The following is an 18,251-nucleotide window of genomic DNA, read 5'->3' as shown; positions in this document are numbered from 1 at the left end:
ATGCCTCTAAGTACTAAACGACCCACCCAATAAATGAGAAGAAGAAGAGGAGAAAAAAATCATATTTCGTCCATAAACCCTCTGACTGGTGGACCCTCTCATATCCTTTCTCCCACTCCCCTCTATCCACTGTTTCCGCCGCCGCCGCCGCCGCCCGCCGCGCCGGCGTTCTCCCCCCGCCGACGAAGCACGGCGTGGAGTGTAGACGCAGCCTCCTCGCTCTCTCTCACGCCGGCGAGCAGGGTCTGGAGCCAGGAGCGACGCGGCGGCCGGGGCCGGGGCCTCCATCTCGGTTCGAACCGCACTGAAGGTATCCCCTTCTTCTCCTGGCGCGCCACTTCTCGAGCCGGCGTAGATTGGTGGATGTTCATCCGCCGGGGTGGGGTTGGATGGATTTCGTCCCCCCCCCCCCCTAATTAATTAGATTATTATTCTTCCCCAATTTCCTTTCTCTGATGATGATGCGTGCTTGATAGTACATTTACTAATAAATAGCAGTTTGTTTCCAAGCAAATTTGATGATGATGCGTGCTTGATAGTACATTTACTAATAAATAGCAGTTTGTTTCCAAGCAAATTTGGGATTCAGGTAAATCAGGTCCCTCCCTGCATTAGGGCGCACAATGGCACTGACCCTTCTCAGAGGGATGCGAACGCTGGTTGTAGCTAGAAGGAATGCTGGCTTGTTCTTCACCACATTGCAGACTCCGGTGTTGTCCCGCTTCACGACGAGAGCGGAGAGCGCGAGGGCCGCAGCGCCCAAGTCGATTCAGCTGGCGACCAAGGAGGCGGCGGAGCAGAAGGCGCAGGGCTTCGAGGCGGTCATCGGGATCGAGACCCATGTCCAGCTCTCGACGGTCACAAAGGCGTTCTGCTCGTGCCCGTACAGCTACGGGTCGCAGCCGAACAGCACCGTCTGCCCCACCTGCATGGGGCACCCTGGGACGCTGCCCGTTCTTAACGCAAAGGTTGTCGAATGCGCCGTGAGGTTGGGCCTCGCTCTCAATTGCGAGATCGCGATGACGTCCAAGTTTGATCGGAAGCAGTACTTCTACCCGGACCTGCCCAAGGGGTATCAGATTTCGCAGTTTGACATTCCCATTGCCAAGGAGGGTTACCTTGATTTGGATCTTCCGGTGGAGTTCGGCGGTGGGCATAGGAGATTTGGGGTCACAAGGGTGCATATGGAAGAAGATGCTGGCAAGCTGCTTCACTCTGAATCCGGGAGTTACTCTCAGGTTTTCCTTGCTGTCCCTGTCTTGAATAATATCTATGGAATCTGTACTCTGTTAAGTTGTCATGCTATTCTGATGTGCTGCATAACATGACTCTGAACCACAGAAACAATTTTGACATTTACAACAGTGTAATACTCCCTCCAGGTTGATAATACTTGTCGTTTTGGACAAGGGCACGGTCTCCAAAAAACAACTTTGACCATTATTTTTCATTATAATATGTATAAAATTGTTAGCAAATATATGATCTTATTAAAGTACTTTTTAAGACTAATCTATACATGTAGTCACCATATTTGAAAGACAAATATTTTAAAAATGATTCATAATCAAAGATTCTAAAGTTTGACTTCACCCTTGTCCAAAACGACAAGTATTATCAGCCCGGAGGGAGTAGTAGATTTTCTAAAACAACCCATCCATAAATGAAAGATGGGAAACCAGGGAAGCAACTTCCTCAGGAGAAGAATTGTCTCAAACCTCTGTCTAGGAGTCAAAATATCTACTGATACAAGGGATTTGATTTCTTATAAATGTGAGACAAGAATAAACATATTGATAATTGTGAAGTCTTTCGCCTGTCTTCACACAAAACTCAAGAAAATGAAGCACATTTGTCCTGAAAACAGTAATGTAATAGTTTACAGAAGCAGTTATTACACATATAAACTGATTGATCAGCATTTTCTATTCTGTTTATCTAGGTTGACTTAAATAGGGCTGGCGTTCCTTTACTTGAAATTGTCTCAGAGCCAGATATGAGAACAGGGATAGAGGCTGCCGAGTATGGTGCTGAGCTACAGAGGCTTGTTAGGTACCTGGGCGTGAGTAATGGTAACATGCAGGAAGGTTCCCTTCGCTGTGATGTGAATGTTTCTGTTCGGCCAATTGGACAATCAAATTTTGGTACAAAGGTAATCATGAGAGCTTTAGAACTTCCCTAGCTGACTGCTATGCTATGTTCACATGTTGCTATCGATTTCGTAATTTTATCATCCACCAGTGCAAAAACTTATGTAAAGAGCATGTTGTAAGCCCTAGGTTAGACCTGCAATCTATCAGTTTCAAATGATGATATCACTTTATGTCAAAAAAATATATGGATTATCATGAGTTTTTTTCCAGCCTTGCATACAGAATTGACAAGATATGCTAATTATGTTGGGACAATACATGATACATTTTAGTCATTCGGTGCAATTCCTGAAATGTTCTTCCACTTCGGACATTTGCTTCTCTGAAGGGTTGGTCAGGCATCCTTTGTGTATGTTTGTCAATTCTCTTTGTGAAAATTATAGATTTTTCTTTTACTTCTAAATAGCATGTCCTAAAGAGAAGTGGTCATGGGAAAGATTCAGTGACATAGGACCCGGAGACTTTAAGCAAACATGAAGGCTACAATGGAACTGTTTTCAAAGCGCACCATTAGTTGTTTGTCTTATTATGTGTATTATTATTCACTACTTTTATTTCATCACATGCTTCTTTCAATGGCTGCCAGGTTGAAATAAAGAATATGAATTCATTTTCTGCAATAAGTAGGGCAATAGATTATGAGATCTCCCGGCAGATTCTTCTTCATAAAGAAGGTCAGGCTGATCAAATTGTACAAGAAACCCGGCTGTGGGATGAATCTTCTCAGGTTACTATGTCTCACTTTGTTAACTTGTGTTTCCGCCCATTGTCCTTTTGCTACCATTTCTAAACTCCGCTGTTTATTGTTTATTTGCATCCTCAGAAAACTTTTACAATGCGAAAAAAGGAGGGACTTGCTGATTATAGATATTTTCCTGAGCCTGATCTTCCTGAAGTTGTTCTTACTAGTGAGTACATTGATGAAATTCAAAACTCAATGCCAGAGCTTCCTGAAGCAAAGCGTAGGCGCTTCGAGAATATGGGACTCAGCATGCAAGATGTTCTTTTCCTTGCTAATGACGATAATGTAATAATCTTCTGTATTGTTTTCCTTTCCCCTTGCGATGGATGTGGATATTTACTGCAGTTGATTAGATATCTCTGCATTTTAAACCAGGAGGAACTCATCTTGAACTGGTTATTTATTTAAATGTTTTATTTCTCAGGCTTGCATGATCACGTAGTGCTTTGTTTTTTCATTGAAAAGTCCCTCCAGTTTCTTCTTTTCTTGGACAACTCAATTTCTGCATTGTTTGCACAGTTTTAACGACCTTATCTATGTATGTTCCTCCCAGGTTGCTCGGTTCTTCGATTCTACCCTTGAGCACGGCGCGGATGCAAAGTTGGCTGCCAACTGGATCATGGGTGACATTGCTGCTTATTTGAAAAATGAAAAACTTTCCATTGATGAAATTAAATTAACACCTCTGGAGCTTTCTGAATTGATTGCATCTATAAAGAATGGAACTATCAGTGGGAAGATTGGAAAGGAGGTAGATTTGCCTCTATTTCTTCTGACTGTTGTTTCTGTACTGAATATGATGGCCAGGACTGAGTTTTGACTGTTCTTATTATTTCTATCTGGAGATAGGCACAAAAGTTAATTTTTGTTCTATCGTTAGTGCTGCATGCCTTTCCTGCTATTATCTGTTTCTGGTTTAATCACCATTAGTTAGTTTTGGATAATGCATCCTTAAATCTGTCCTTGCAGATTCTGATTGAACTCATTGCGAAAGGTGGAACTGTCAAGTCTGTGATAGAGGAGAAAGATTTGGTTCAGGTAACTGTAGTCACCTTTCTTAATTTCCAGAACCATAGTATATAAATATGAGTCATCCTAGTAGTTTTCTCTCTTTTCCTCTTTGCCCTTGCTATATGAATATTACCATGATGGATAAAAGACTATATTATTACTCAATGTGAGTATGAATGAATGAAGGGCATCACAGTCATTTAGCTACTTTCTTTTTGTGCACTAGTCTAAAACTATTTAGGGGTAGTAGGGACTAGGGAACTAGCAAATAATGCATATGACTGCTTATGACATTAAATGCTGGAAAGCCTGATAATTTGTTTGTGCCATGTTTGTCTGCTTTTAGTTGATACAATTTCAATGTGTTGGTTTCTGGCTGGGCTTTTTTTGAAGTGGAAATTTGTTGTGCTCAGATAGCAGATCCTGCAGCAATTGAGGCAATGGTAGATCAAGTATTAGCTGATAATCCAAAGCAACTTGAGCAGTATCGGTCCGGGAAAACTAAATTGCAAGGATTTTTTGCTGGCCAGGTTTGTCTATTCTGATTTCTCTGTTCCCCATGGTAGCATGTTATAATCAAATTATTTCAATTGTTTAATCAAATTATTTAGTTTTCAATTGTTTCCAGGTGATGAAAGCATCAAAGGGTAAAGCTAATCCTGTTTTGTTGAACAAAATCCTCGGGGAGAAATTGAAGGCCAATAGTTGAGGGGGTTTGTCGACAAACGAAGACTCATGTTATAGTCCACGAGTGGACAATCGAACTAAACCCTGCAATTTGGGGTCTATTTTTCAATGATGAATTCTCTGTTAGCTCCAGTAGTTGTAAATGTTACTACTTTGTGGGTAGTTTATTTTTCTTCTTTTCTGAAAGAAATTTTTGTAAAAGCAGCATAATTTACATAATAAAAAGATGAATATTTATGCATCCAATTAACTGCCTTCTCCTTTTTGCTGGAACAGTTTCATGTTGAGTCATGTTGAGTCCTTGTAACCTGCAACCTGCAATATGTTCATGGCCAGTATGATCAGCAAATGCTCATGGCCAGTATGATGAACTAAGTGAACTGTAGAATTTTGTTTCATCCATTAGTTTACTGGCAGCTTTACTTGGTAATTGTCAGGCTGCAGCTATATGGAGCTAGATTTAACATTTCAAATACAACACTGGTTTGTTCCCACTGAACACTGGATACTCCACATTTTCATCTAGTACTTGCATGACTTCAATTCAAAATGGAGAAGGAAATCAGATGTTCTACTTTTAGATTACACCATAATAGGATAGCAGAAAATTAGTGCCTGGTACAATATCACGTTATAACAGAATATCACTGCTTCGATACCGGGTTAATTCTGACAAAACACTTCAGTACTCAATCATGTCAACAATGTGAGGCAACTAGCAAGCAATTATTGGAAAACAGACAGTTACACGGGGCAACTACATACTGCATTACATCAGCAGCACATCACAGCTAGCTGCAGCTACATATTTACATTTTACAACACCAGGAGAACTGCCCTGTTAGTGCATAACAATCAGAAGATGGCCGTGGCTAATCCTCGTTGTCGTAGTCCTCATCCTCGTCAACTTGCACCGTAAGATGTCCAAAACCGGATGGTCCGACACCGATGTTTCCAATCGCATCTGGCATAGGCCAATCCGGCTGATGGTCGTCGTTTTTCGCTTCTTCCACCTTTGGATTTGGAGCTGGTATCTCTGCTGCCGATGGGGCTTCTGCTGGAGGGTGTGTGCTTGGAGGTACGCTCTCGGTGCCATGGATGGTCTCTGGAACCGTCTCCTCTCCTGGTAAGGCTTCGCCCTGATCAGCAAACATGCTGCTCTCATCCTCAAATTGTACATAACCAACTTCCTTCCGCTTGGTGGGTGGTCGTCCTCGACCTCTACCTCGACCTCTCCCACGTCCTCTGGGACTGATATTTGCACTTCTTACGGCCTGCGAAAGCAATTATTCTATTACCGACTAGCCCGGTGTGAAAACTTAATGCGTTATGCGAGAAGATATACCATTTTGCTTGATCGAGATTCCTCATTCTCTGGGTCACTTCCATTTGGCAAGGCTTTTCTGAAAAAATGAATTTCAAGCATTAATAAGGTACGTGTAGTTTCTACAGTGAGTCAGGCAGTCATTTATATTATGTGAATTTACCTTCTTCTGGGTAATGCTCTATCATCTCCACATGAGTCAGCGCCACCGAGGTCCGGTACCTTGTTGACAACCTCAGTTAGGAAGTCAAAAGAACTGTACCTCCTCACACATTGCTTTCTGAATTATATAAGACAAGTAACCACTTAAGATACAAAGCTGAAACATCCAACAAAAATTAAATTGTGCAAACAGTTTACAGAGAACACAAAAGTCTTATTCACTTGTAGCTAACAAAGCTTGAAATTGAACACAGTAAAGAACAGAGGACATTCGTATAGCAACACTCACAGAATACTAAGAAAAAACTAATCAATTATTTATATAAACATCAATTAAAGCTCAATTTAAAGATGAACAAATAATAAATAGAGTCTGACAGACATATTTAGACCCATAAGCAGGATCGTCCGAGTCTAATTTAAATTTGGAAGACATACCATCCATATTCTCCTAGAGCTCACGTAAAAATACCACAATATTATCAACTTGCAGTGAGAAGCATATGCCATTTTCAAATTGGTTAAAAAAAGAGTGAAAACTTAACTTTGCTTTCGTGTTAAAAACTCAGATTTTAAGTTAATTAATTTGAAGACAATAATACAAAGATAACCAGATTTGATGGAAATTATAGTAGAGAAAAATGAAATCATTCTTTGTTCCAGAATAATTCATCAAAGACACTGCTATACTTCAATGGAACTCAACACAAGCTTTTCATAGGTCACAAAAACATGAAAGGATAAACAGTACATCACTCCATAAAAGCACAAAATCATAATGCGGAGTAAAATTTTAAAAGTGCAGTGGTATAGAACTCACAGGTGGAAGGAATTCAATGTCTTTGCACCACTTTGCAGTGTAATTTCATAAGTTCGGTCAATTAAATCTTGCAAAAACAATTCAAGGGCCCTCGCTGCACGTAAAGAACAAACTCAGAATGTCAGGCACTCAGGTTGTATGCTTTATCATGGCAATAACTAGAACTGTAACATTACGCAAAACAAACCAAAAAAGGTACTCCAAAACACATATATTATCATACAAGAAAATGTGTATCAATTAGTTAGTGAAACAAAAATGAAATGCAAAACGATTATTTTTCTAATGGGCAACAACCGATGTCAAAATATGTGACCAGTGACTTGGCATAAAAAGGCGAGTTGGGTTCTTCTCCATGTGGCAGAGCAAACTTGTCGCTAGTTCAGCTTACTGAATGTAAGACAAACTTTTGGCAGAATGCTTTCTTGATTGCATTTTTTTGTAAGTACCAACCCCTAGAGAGAATGGAGCGATAACACAACTGTTTACATACTACATGGCTACATCAATACCCAAAAAGAAGTAGCACAGGCTGTTGTCAAAACTTACATACTAAAACAGGTACAGCTAGTGCAATCTTGCCAACGTCCTCATCAGCCTGCATGATCTTTTTGATCCGTGCCTGTCACAACAAAAAGAACAGAAAAAATGATTTCACAGTGTTCAAAACTGGGTTATATTTGAAATATATAATCCTCCAGCATACACTTGATATACCGATATGTAGGGAACACAAGGTAATCCTAAAGAGTACGTCCTATATCATGAAAAAGTCACACAAGGTAATGCTAAGAAACACTAACAAGAAAAATCTAAATTTCAGTAATCAGTACAGGCAAGAGGGAAAAAAAAAACAAAAACAAAACAAAACAAAACGTTCAGTAATCAGAGGTCTCAAAAAACGCAGTTCACAGTGCCATGTCACATGGAAAGGTCTCAAAATAGTAATGAAGACGGGAGTATTCAGCTAAAATTCATACCAGCACTCTCAAAGAAGATAGTTCTGTGTAAATTTGAAATTCTGGCTGATGCCCATCTCATGACAATTTGAGCAGTATAAAACGTAGAACAGGTTCCCAGCAGACAATACAGCTCACGATATATGCCACACAAGTAGAACTCTACTGCACAAGAACTCCAGAAACTGCCCGAGCAGGCCATAATCCATTTCATGCCTCCAGAAACAGTGCGATACAAGCTCGCGTGTTGAGGAGATCTCATGAGAAACAAACTACAAGATGAGAAATCCAGCCCTCTTTACACGCATCCTGGAAGCAGCTGCAACCAATTGCAGCCCATCCTAGCTAGCTGCCTGCTCAGCTTTGCACCTACCAGAACTAATTGCTCATTCATCTCGCCCTCGAATTCAAGAATCTTTTCCCTCCACCAAACCCAAACCCAAACCCCCAGTAGAACCACTTGCCCCACCACCTCGAACCACCTCCATCCACCAACGAACCGAAAGAAAACTCAACACGAGAGTGAGTAAAAATAAAATTTCAGCTAAGCTCACTGGCGAGGCAACACAGACAAAGAGCACCCCACCACAACCTGCTCTCGATTCCGAATCCCCACAACCACCCGGCGACGAAGCGCGACCGCACAGAGAGAAGCGCAAGAACCCCGCCGGTCAACGGCGAGATCCGCCGCCGCCGCCGCGAGATCCGCGCGCGCCGACCAGATCGGATCACGAGCCGCCCCGCCGCCGCAGCGCAGATCGAGGAGAGGAGAGGGGAGGGGAGGGGAGGGGAGGAGGGGCTACGTACCGCGGGGAAGCGGGTGCCCAGCTTCTTCCTCATCTTCGTCTTCCTCCTCGCGTTCGCCTCCGCCTCCGCTCCTCCACGCTATCGCAGTCGACCTTTTTTTTCTCCTTTTCCTTTTTTTTTTGGCTCGATTTTTTTTCTTTCTTTTGGGACGCTTCGGTTTCTTCTTTTGTTTTTTTCTTCTTGCTGCGCCACCACGAGAGTCGAGAGGAGAGGAGAGGAGAGCACGCGCGGGCGGCGGCGACGTCTCACGATCCGGATCCGGATCCGGATCCGACCCGACACGAGAGGCGTTCGTGCGTGTCATGTGTGCGGCGACTGTGTTCCTTTCGTTCGTCAGCACAAAAGGCGGGGCCCGGGTTGGCGGGATCGATCCGGCCCGTTAGGCCTGGAGAACAAGGCGATTCCGTGTGCTTTGGGGCCCAACTTGGCAATTTAATTCTTTTTATGCAAGGAGAAATAATCCGTACATACGAAAATTTGTCTTACCCAGCTTCTCTTTTTTAAGAACCACGTTACAGTACACAAACACTCATAACATACGCTCACTCACCCCTATGAACATACATGCATAGCCTACCCTCGTAAACACCTTCTAAAGACTAGACCAATATATCTTGAAGTTGACAAAATCACCATGAATATCTCACTATCGATAGTTATGTCGCCTATCACTAAAAGAATAATTATGGTAAATACGAACACTCACATTGAGTGTAGAACTTAAACCCGAATGGACTGATTCCACCACAAGTACCCTTAGAGCAGGTACAAGAGAAGATAAAAAATTAGAGAAGAGCAACATGCAATATATTTGTAGCCAACTGCAGCATAGACTCCAAAACACAATGTGTGCATGATAGATGAGACCATGAATTAATAGTGTAGTATATGTTTATAAGTAACTATTATATAAATTAGCTATTAAATTTACTATAGATAATTTGGAGCTAGTAGCTAAGTATACTATTAAACTTGCTTTTATAGTCAAGAAACCTTAGTTGACTATGCTCACTTTTTACACAGTTCTTACAAATTCTTACTACACTGATGTAGCACTGTGTAATTAAATTTCGATATCCTATAACCTACATTTAATTAAATCAAACGGTTTGAGAACTTTGTTTGATTTTCCAAGTAAGCCTATCAGATCACAATATGAAACTTTGCTACCAGGAGCGAATAGTTAATATTAAGTGAACCTTGCTAATTATAAAAAAATACCAAATAGATTTTGAAATAGTAAAAAAAAAAGCTGAATTCCTCCTCTAAAATATTTTATAGAGCACCACCAAAAAAAAGTGTACACTATAAGTGATGAACTAATAAAATAACTGTCCGATACAGGAATGTCACGCCGCTTTCAAACTAGAGTCTACAGGAATACACGATCGAAAATTCAGATAACAAACCTGATATATATTATACATAATAATGAGATGGGAGCTACAAGAATCATCTGCGCTAATGTTTCACCAACGCTAGAGCTAAAGAATATGTTTCGAATAAACAGAATAAACTCATAAGTTAAACTTCTGAACAACTGCCTCCATCCACGCACGGACAGCCAACTAGGCTTCTAGGCCAAATCAACATGAGATGAACTTGCATGGTCAGAATTGCCTGCTTCCACCTTAGAAACCGCAAGAATCAATCGCTGTCGTGCTCAGCATCTGCAGAAGCATATGGATTTTATTGAGAAAAAGAGATATGGAATCGTTTGGAATGCGAAATAACACTGAACATGCTGTAAATGCCACTGGATATTCCCCTGGATGCAATAACTAATGAGATTATAAATGACTAGCTGGTGACAGTGAAATTGAAATACCATGTATTATTGAATCTTACCATCAGCAGATCCATCGCCAGCTTTTCCATCATCATTGTCACCTTCATCTCCACCCTCCACATTCACCTCCTCATCATTGTCATCTTCTGCGTCTTCTTCGTCATCTTCATCACTATCAGCTACTATTTTAGGCGTTGGCAGGGGTATGAAATTCGATGTACTTCTCCGACGAGAACTTGTGATAATGTTGCTCATATCTATGCCCTCGAGTTCCTTTGCTCTTTCCTTTCTTTTCTTGACTGCTTTAATTTCTGTACAAAGAAAGCATAACATGTGTCAAGTAATTATATAGGTATGCTTTACGCCATATATACGCAGCTTTATATGCCACTCATAAATGAACCAACTAAAAAAAGGAGAGAAATAGGTGAGGTCATAAGATTGCATTTAACAGTAATAACTTATTATTGGGCACATACACCTTATGTAGTGTTCATAGTTTGGGAGCAAATTGAATGATGACTGTGATACCAAACATCCTAATCCTACCCATAGAAGTATAGAAAAAATAGAAAACAATTCAACACAAGTTTTCCCGCACAAGTTATTGTAAACAATTTAACAACAGATGAACTTTTCCCGCACAAGTTATTGTAAACAATTTAACAACAAATGAACCTTTTTCAGAGGGGTTTGTTGACAATCCTTCTTTTTCAAGTATATCCTCCAACTCCTTTATCAAACAGGCTTCACGCTTGCTCTCAGGAGCCATCTTTGCCTTCCGATACACAGTAGGTGCGATACTAGTTAAAAATAAACATAAGTCGGTAAATTTATCATTCCGAAAATCCATAAAACTGCATTCAAGCATGCAGAAGTACCTCATTCCACAAGATTTGATTATTGACTTCAGCCGTTCCACCCGTTTCCCGTAAGCTGGAGCTACTTGTCGTTTTTTCTGCATATTGAGATATAAACAAGTTAGCTAAAATTATATTTACACTAATCATGCAGTCAGAACTCACACAAAATACCTTATTATCTTCTTCAGCTGATGAATTTGAATTATCTTCTTCTGATCCACTCCGCTCTTTACTTTTATCTAAATCTTTTTTGGCAACCTTTTTAGCCTTTGAATTTGACAGTTGTTTCTCCACTGTAGTTTTTTTCTGCCTTTTTACAGCTTTGCCCTTTTCAGCCTTTTTCTTTTTTGGCCTTGCATCCTCATCACTGTCTCCCCTCTCACAATGGCTATCATTTATTTCAGAAGTATCAGAGTCTTGACGAGCTCTCTTAGAGTTTTTGCTTGTCTTCTGGCCAGAATCCTTATGAGATTCAGTTTTACTAGTTTTCTTTGTCCCATTTGCAGGTTCTTGAAGAATCTGTCACACAGAAAATTAATGAAATACAATGAGTTCGACTTCTTAGTCCAATCATCAACATGCATCTGAACTAATACATGTGTGCACCGCCGCACCCTCAATGCAAACTTTAAACTTACATTGTCTAATTCCGTCGAAATAAAAGACTTGTAAGCATCCAAAGCTTTCTTCTGAAGCTTGAGATCTTCTTCTAAAGTCCGGCGAACTCCTTGTAAAGTAATAGTTCTGCATTGCTTTCATATTGTGAATACATGCTGAAGCTGACTAGCCAAATGCAATATGAGCAGGTAAAGTGGACATCGAACATGCTTTTGGTGGCAGCAAGCATCCGTATGGCGCAGAATCCAAAATTTAAACCAGAATAAAGTAAAATGCTGAAGTAACATGATTGGACATACTTAGGAAGTAACCACATCCTTAGGGGGAAAATATGATGGTACGATTTAAGTATTCTTACAAAATTTCTTGCCAAATGTCCAAATAATAAAGCTAGAAACTCAGATATTCTAGAATAGACTCTTTAATATGTGTCGTTTATCAGTCATTAGCACCTAAGAATTCATCTCAAGACGAACACATACAATATAAGCAAATTCCTATATTTCCGTTTATCGCCAATTGGTTCATAACTCTAAAGAACTGCATCACATATGATCATGTCCTATATAATATTGGCCGCACACCACTCTTAACAACAAGAATGATATGTTTTAAGAACATATAGGCAATTTTCTTTGTAAAACTCAACAGTTTCAATCATTATGTTCCAAATGTATATTCAGATCAGTGCACACAACTGGGCTCCTGTTCATTTTTAGACGGTCTACATTAAGAATGACTCAATGGCCTTTTCTTTTACCAGCTAAGACCCATATCCCCCCCCCCCCCTCCCTCGGCATGGCCCCCCACAAATTTGTCATTCAGAATTGTATAAGTGAACTAGCACGCAACGAAATCTCCCTGCTCACCGCTTGCATCACACAATGGGAGCAATTATCTCTACTTTCGTCCCTTATTCATATGTTTCACCGCAAGATGTGGAACAACTAAATGGTTTCTCTATTATTACTTAATCAGGTCACAAAAGGTTGACTATATTTTGGTTGACTCATTTTACTGCCCCAACCTCCAGTTTTGTTTTCTAGTGTCAAAAAATTACAATAACATGATAGTATCTTTTCAGATATCTGCTCTGTGATGTACTGGGGTTAAATATTTCTTTTTAAAAAAACAAGGTTTCATTACATTCCAGAGCAAGAGGCTTTTGAGACTACAACTCTACAAGTAGTCAAGTACAATGATTCGCTGATCAATCTGACACATGATAATTTGGAGTGCATGTTAACTATTAAGTTTCAATGATAAGTATAATTTAAGAATGGCAAGTTGAGGACACATACTCTGAGTTCTCTCTAAAATATGAGGCCCTTTTGACAATAGCATTTTTTATCGTAGCTTCACTAATGTCACTGCCAGAACTATGATCTTTGTCTCCCTCCTGATCTCTATCTGTCTCACTGGATTTTGCCACCGGCTCATCAGCATTGGAGGAAATTTTGTTCGAGTCAGATGTTGGTTGGGCATCTTCTGATTCTTCTTTAGAAGAACGGTCATCTTTAGCTTCATCCTTCTCTGGTGCATTATTATTCGTATTGTCATCATCAGAACCAGAAAAAACCTGTTGATGTGCTTAGCCAAAAAGAAAAAGGAAAAAATGAGTATTACTGTACTGAAATCAGAGTTCAATAAAGTTTAAAAGTTCCCAAATACAAGCTAACAGGTTCCAACTGGGAATATAAAGTATAAATGACAACTGAACAAGTTTTATGACCTTCAGAAGTTTAAATAAAGGTAATTATTCATCTGAATTAAAGGATCTCATTACCAATTTGCATAAACTGGGTGAAGAGAGGTTCAAGAAAAACAGCTTGACACTTGAAATATCAAGACATTTGGTTTCCATAACACAATTGTAACAAATATAAGGACAGACTCAATTATTCTCTCTAGTCTCTACAGTGTCTAAGTTCCAAAGAGATCCTTGTGGCTCCTGCTTGTGAATGGTGATTTTAATATATATTCCTCAAAGGAAAAGATTATATCAACACATGTGAGCTTAATATATTTCATCTTCAGAAATACTGGTTAGGTAAATACTTGTTTTGTACTCTAGTCATTCTTTTATTGTATCAGAATTGGTAACTGATGTTGAACTAGTTCACAACATGAGCCAACACCCGTTAAAGAGACATTGGACAGTGATGATTTGAGGTAGAATGCTGCTCTGTGAATGCGGGACTTGGTTAGGAGGGACTAGATCTACACAATAGCAGGCCAAGAGAAGAGAACACAACAAAACTGATATTCGGATTATCTTCTTTTGTTACTCCATTGCTCCAACATAAAATACATCATAATACCATATCATCCTTATATAGATGGAGGATGGCTTGAGTTGACCACTAAGAAGCCATCTGTCCATCTCTAAACAAGGAATCCTGAAGATGCGTAACCAACCATGATAAACTACCAAATTTGAGATTTGCATGGCAGGATCCTAATTACAATATAATCTTTAAAATGCCAACTGTCTCGTCTTGGTATGTACTGCTGTAACAACAGAAACCGGTACTAGTCAGATACTCAGAGCCAATGGTTAACATACTCATTTTTTTGCTTCTGCAATAACATGTTTATGATTGTTCAACTGATTCTTTTCGCACAGCTCAAACGCCCAATCGTAATGCATGCTGACATGTCAGCTCCCCAAGCTAATGTACTCCCTCCGTCCCAAAATATAGCTACATAGGAGTGTTTTGAGGAATTCTGGATTGGAGTGAAAGGTCTAAAAGTCCCTCATTAATAGATGGTGAGGTGACGGGAATCAAGAATAGTACGGGTGGGTGTGGATCTCGAGGGTTGATGGGATGATATGGCCTACTAGGGGTAGCATGGGAAGTAGTGTGGTAAAAGTTACTTTCTACATATTGTAGGTAGTTATATTTGGGACAAAATTTGAACCTAAAGGTAGCTATATTGTGGGACGGAGGGAGTATATGTAAACTGAAACAGTGCATCACAAAATCACTTGCACAAATTAATGCACTCAAGCAGGAGTAATTGTTTCTGCAGCGGTGTGTTTAAATAGCAAACATTTATTCCGCATTATTGACAAAATATGTTATGTACTTATGTTTACTTAGTTTCCGCAGACGATTGAAAAGTCAAAAATTGGCCTTGAACATAACTAATAAACCAGGCTTTCTACTTTTGGAATTAATTTAGTTTATCATAGGCAATGACCCATGACTTGTAGGTGAATATTAAAACATTTTGAAGTAAGATCCAAGAAATGTTAGATGGCAATCTTAGACTAACCAGTTCATGGCATACTATCTGTTTACTAAATTATATAGAAATACTAACATACTATTAGCCTATTACTCCGTGATGCAGGCAGATCAACCAAAGATCACATACGATATATCTCTATCTTACGGAAAATCAGTGGTTTCTATTTTTTCTTGCTGAAAATCAGTGGTTTCTATTTTTGTTGGAAGTGAAGAGTCAAGAGTTTAAACTAGGAAATTATACAGCTCCCTGGTTCATAGAGAGAAAACATTAGTTGCACAAATGTGTTCTTCTTTTCCTAACTATTGCACTAGGAAATTCCAAAATTGTACAGCTCCCAGGTTCATACAGCAAAAACATTAGTTGCACAAATGTTCTTCTTTTCCTAATTATTGCACTGCACCAAACCCCATATACATTAATGTCCACCCGTACCTTGTCTACACATTGCTTTATGAACTTTTTATGGGCGTCAAGTGAATGTTTCTCCAAGCCCATGTCCTTCTCCAGTGCTCTTCTTACACCTTCGAGGGTTAAGGAGCTGAAAAGAAAGAAAAATATATGTGGTGTCATTCCTCATAGTTGACCAATATAAGAGATCTAGAGAGCAGAAAAGGTTCGAATTTCTAGTAATTAGAAGAAAGCATCGACCTCTCCTGCCTGCGTGAAAATTAGGGAGAATGCAACCCTAGGAAGCTTTATATGCAGCAGCTATATACATTTATCACTCACATATCGCCAAACCCTTTTCATTTCTTCCTTACAGGTTTAAATACCTAGAGAGACACAAGAAATCTGATGCACAGCCATTATTATCCTTAAATAGCTGAAATGCTGAATACAAGGCTGCAACTACACGTGGTTCTTCAGAACCCTGCGCAACTAAATAACCAACCGTCGCCCAGCAACATTTCTGAAATCACAACATTTCTGAAATCAGAAGTACCACCTTGTCAAATCCTAGCTAGAACCTGACGAATTTGGAGGTAGAACAGAAATATTTGGTGCACACACCTGCTAATACGAAATTGTTGGTTTCCCTCCCCCCCACTAAACCCTAGGAATCGGCATCACTCCCCCTTGCTTCTCCTTCACAACCCTGCCGACCACCCGTAGCAGCAGAAGAATCCCGAACTAAAATCGAAGATTGGAAACAACCAACCAGGCCATAAACCCCTCCCCGGTTCGAAACCCAAAAGGCGGACACCAAACCCCCCGCAAGCGTGCACCAGCTGCCACCGCCAACAACCTCCCGGGCGCGACGCGAGGCAGGCAGCCAAAGACACAGGAACGAACCCTAGAAGCCGCGCCCGCGTAGACCAAACCATCCCGCGCGGGAGAGCCGACCACAGCCTGAGAGAGAGGGGGGGTGGAAGAGGGAAAGGGAGAGAGAGGGCGGGCGCGCTCACTCGGCCTGCTTCCTGAAGTCAGGGAGGCGGGCGCGGAAGGCCTTCTCGATCTCCGCCTCCCTCTCGCCGGCGGCCGCGGCCGCTGCGGCGTCGGGCTCCATGCGGATGCGGCGGCGGCGGCGGCGGCGGGAGGTTGGGGAGGCGGCTGACGGCTGTGCTGCAGTGCAGGCTGCAGCTGCTGTCCCGTCGCCCGACTGTCTCGTCTCGTCTCGGCGTGGACGAAAATGACACGAGGGAGAATGCTGCGTACGGAGTAATAGGTAAAGAGATCGACTGGGCCGGGCCGGGCCGAGTTGGGTTGGGTTTGGCTGGAGCCGGATCCATAACTATCTGAATTTTTTTTATTTTTTAACCTTTTTAATTTTTTTAATTTTAAAAATAAATCCATCCAAAATTTATATTAAAGATCTGAACCTTTTGGCCACACGGCCACGCCAGCCAAACTAGCGTGGCAAAACAATACTGTCACACCGCTCCCACTGACGTGGCAGCGTTATTTGGTCACACCGCTCTCGCTGGCGTCGCAGGACAAAACTTTCACGCCCGCTGCAGGTGGCGTGCCATTGTTGCTTTGCCACGCCAGGCGGACTAGCGTGGCCAAAAGGTTCAGATTTTGGAAATAAATTTTGAAAGGGTTTAGTTTTAAAATTAAAAGCTAAAAAGGTTCAAAAAATTAAAAAAAAATCTAACTATCCATACCTGATATAGTTACAAGGAACAAGTCTATTGTGCATCCCTCAATTTATGCTACTGGTTGAATCACATCGCTTAACTGTAAAACCCGCCAACTCCAAAAACCAATGCATATCAACTTCTCAGGTGGGTTGGGAGGTAGCTTCATCCGACCTGGCATCTTTGACCCCATTGACTAGCTGAGCCAACACGTCGATTGAGGGGTTGAGTAGGGGTGCATTTAACTATTTACCACTTTTAAGATGTCTCATTCACAGTGTATGACATGTGGACCCTCATGTGTCTATGACATGTGGGGTCTAGTGGCAAATCTTTAATTGTCACTTGTAAGAGTGGTAAATAGTTAAATCTGTTTGTGTTCTTCGCAAGCTGAATCCCCAAACCACACCATAAAAACACTAGCCCTCGACACATTGGCGACAACAAAGGTGCAGGTTGCGGGGATGGCGACGTGGCGGCAACATGGGGAGCGGTGTGTCAGCGATGGCTAGTTCGAGAAGCTACTCGTCATTGGCGAGTTCCCATTGGCCATCTGCTTCTCCCATGTTGTATAGGGTTGGACCATTTGATTACCAGCCGACCGTGATGTGCAAGTGTGGCAGCAAGGCTGCATGGTGGATCTTGTGGAGCATCGAAAACCCTAGCCATCGGTACTTCAAATGTCACAATGTCTGGGTAAGTTGCCTATTTGGTCACATTTGGTGGGTTGATTTGGATCGGGGAGTGAAGTATGTGGTTGGGGATTGTAGGATTGTAGGATCGAGATGTCGACTAGAGGGGGGTGAATAGGCAATTTAAAAACTAAAAGACACCTAATCAAAACTAACCTAAGTTGCTAGGCTTGGTGAGGGTTAAGTCTAACTAAGCAACTAAGTTATGTTTTGCAAACCTAGGGTGATAGTGGCTCAATTAATTCTCTAGGAAAGTAAATCACACTCCTATGTCAAAGTTTTGCAATCCTA

The 18,251-nt window shown here is 41.0% G+C and overlaps 3 protein-coding genes across 7 annotated transcripts; 1 reads left to right on the top strand and 2 right to left on the bottom strand.

The window, feature by feature from the left end:
• Positions 1-59: 59 nt before the first annotated feature.
• On the top strand, positions 60-4,839 carry LOC127754435 (glutamyl-tRNA(Gln) amidotransferase subunit B, chloroplastic/mitochondrial). Of its 5 annotated transcripts, none has more exons than XM_052279971.1 (9): positions 60-310; positions 590-1,238; positions 1,943-2,152; positions 2,740-2,880; positions 2,977-3,180; positions 3,449-3,646; positions 3,865-3,933; positions 4,320-4,436; positions 4,535-4,839. In XM_052279971.1, exons 2-9 carry the CDS (start codon positions 624-626, stop codon positions 4,613-4,615), a joined length of 1,635 nt encoding a protein of 544 aa, XP_052135931.1. In that variant the 5' UTR covers positions 60-310; positions 590-623; the 3' UTR covers positions 4,616-4,839. The 5 variants fall into 5 exon arrangements, with proteins under 5 accessions (XP_052135931.1, XP_052135930.1, XP_052135928.1 ...); XM_052279970.1 differs by having other exon boundaries at positions 574-1,238; XM_052279968.1 differs by having other exon boundaries at positions 562-1,238.
• A 385-nt stretch (positions 4,840-5,224) lies between these two features.
• Positions 5,225-8,828, bottom strand: LOC127754437 (uncharacterized). The gene is made up of 6 exons (XM_052279973.1): positions 8,666-8,828; positions 7,449-7,521; positions 6,900-6,993; positions 6,081-6,197; positions 5,939-5,996; positions 5,225-5,867 (listed from the first exon to the last, which is right to left on the bottom strand). The coding sequence occupies exons 1-6, from the start codon at positions 8,696-8,698 to the stop codon at positions 5,466-5,468; spliced, it is 777 nt and encodes a 258-aa protein (XP_052135933.1). The 5' UTR covers positions 8,699-8,828; the 3' UTR covers positions 5,225-5,465.
• Positions 8,829-9,964: 1,136 nt separating this feature from the next.
• On the bottom strand, positions 9,965-17,461 carry LOC127755755 (uncharacterized). Its single transcript, XM_052281413.1, has 10 exons — positions 17,378-17,461; positions 16,597-16,838; positions 15,623-15,728; positions 13,237-13,514; positions 11,956-12,061; positions 11,489-11,836; positions 11,336-11,412; positions 11,133-11,257; positions 10,514-10,765; positions 9,965-10,335 (listed from the first exon to the last, which is right to left on the bottom strand). Exons 1-10 carry the CDS (start codon positions 17,459-17,461, stop codon positions 10,313-10,315), a joined length of 1,641 nt encoding a protein of 546 aa, XP_052137373.1. The 3' UTR covers positions 9,965-10,312.
• Positions 17,462-18,251: the final 790 nt, after the last annotated feature.

This window comes from Oryza glaberrima, chromosome 11 (assembly GCF_000147395.1).
Source record: "Oryza glaberrima chromosome 11, OglaRS2, whole genome shotgun sequence".
Taxonomy (NCBI): domain Eukaryota; kingdom Viridiplantae; phylum Streptophyta; class Magnoliopsida; order Poales; family Poaceae; genus Oryza; species Oryza glaberrima.
The sequence above is the reverse complement of the archived record's forward strand: the minus strand, read 5'-3'. Positions and strand labels throughout refer to the sequence as shown.

Excerpts from the sequence above, each read along its gene's own strand:
- LOC127754435 (XM_052279971.1), top strand. The coding sequence starts at position 624 with ATGGCACTGACCCTTCTCAGAGGGATGCGAACGCTGGTTGTAGCTAGA. Across the intron at positions 3,647-3,864 it reads GTGGGAAGATTGGAAAGGAG|ATTCTGATTGAACTCATTGC; the intron begins GTAGATTTGCCT and ends CTGTCCTTGCAG. Across the intron at positions 4,437-4,534 it reads AAGGATTTTTTGCTGGCCAG|GTGATGAAAGCATCAAAGGG; the intron begins GTTTGTCTATTC and ends AATTGTTTCCAG.
- LOC127754437 (XM_052279973.1), bottom strand. The coding sequence starts at position 8,698 with ATGAGGAAGAAGCTGGGCACCCGCTTCCCCGCG. Across the intron at positions 7,522-8,665 it reads TGGGCACCCGCTTCCCCGCG|GCACGGATCAAAAAGATCAT; the intron begins GTACGTAGCCCC and ends TTGTTGTGACAG. Across the intron at positions 5,868-5,938 it reads AATCTCGATCAAGCAAAATG|GCCGTAAGAAGTGCAAATAT; the intron begins GTATATCTTCTC and ends TTGCTTTCGCAG.
- LOC127755755 (XM_052281413.1), bottom strand. The coding sequence starts at position 17,461 with ATGGGGTCAAAGATGCCAGGTCGGATGAAGCTACCTCCCAACCCACCT. Across the intron at positions 16,839-17,377 it reads TTGGTTTTTGGAGTTGGCGG|CATTCTCCCTCGTGTCATTT; the intron begins GTTTTACAGTTA and ends CTCCGTACGCAG. Across the intron at positions 11,413-11,488 it reads CAGCTGAAGAAGATAATAAG|AAAAAACGACAAGTAGCTCC; the intron begins GTATTTTGTGTG and ends CTCAATATGCAG.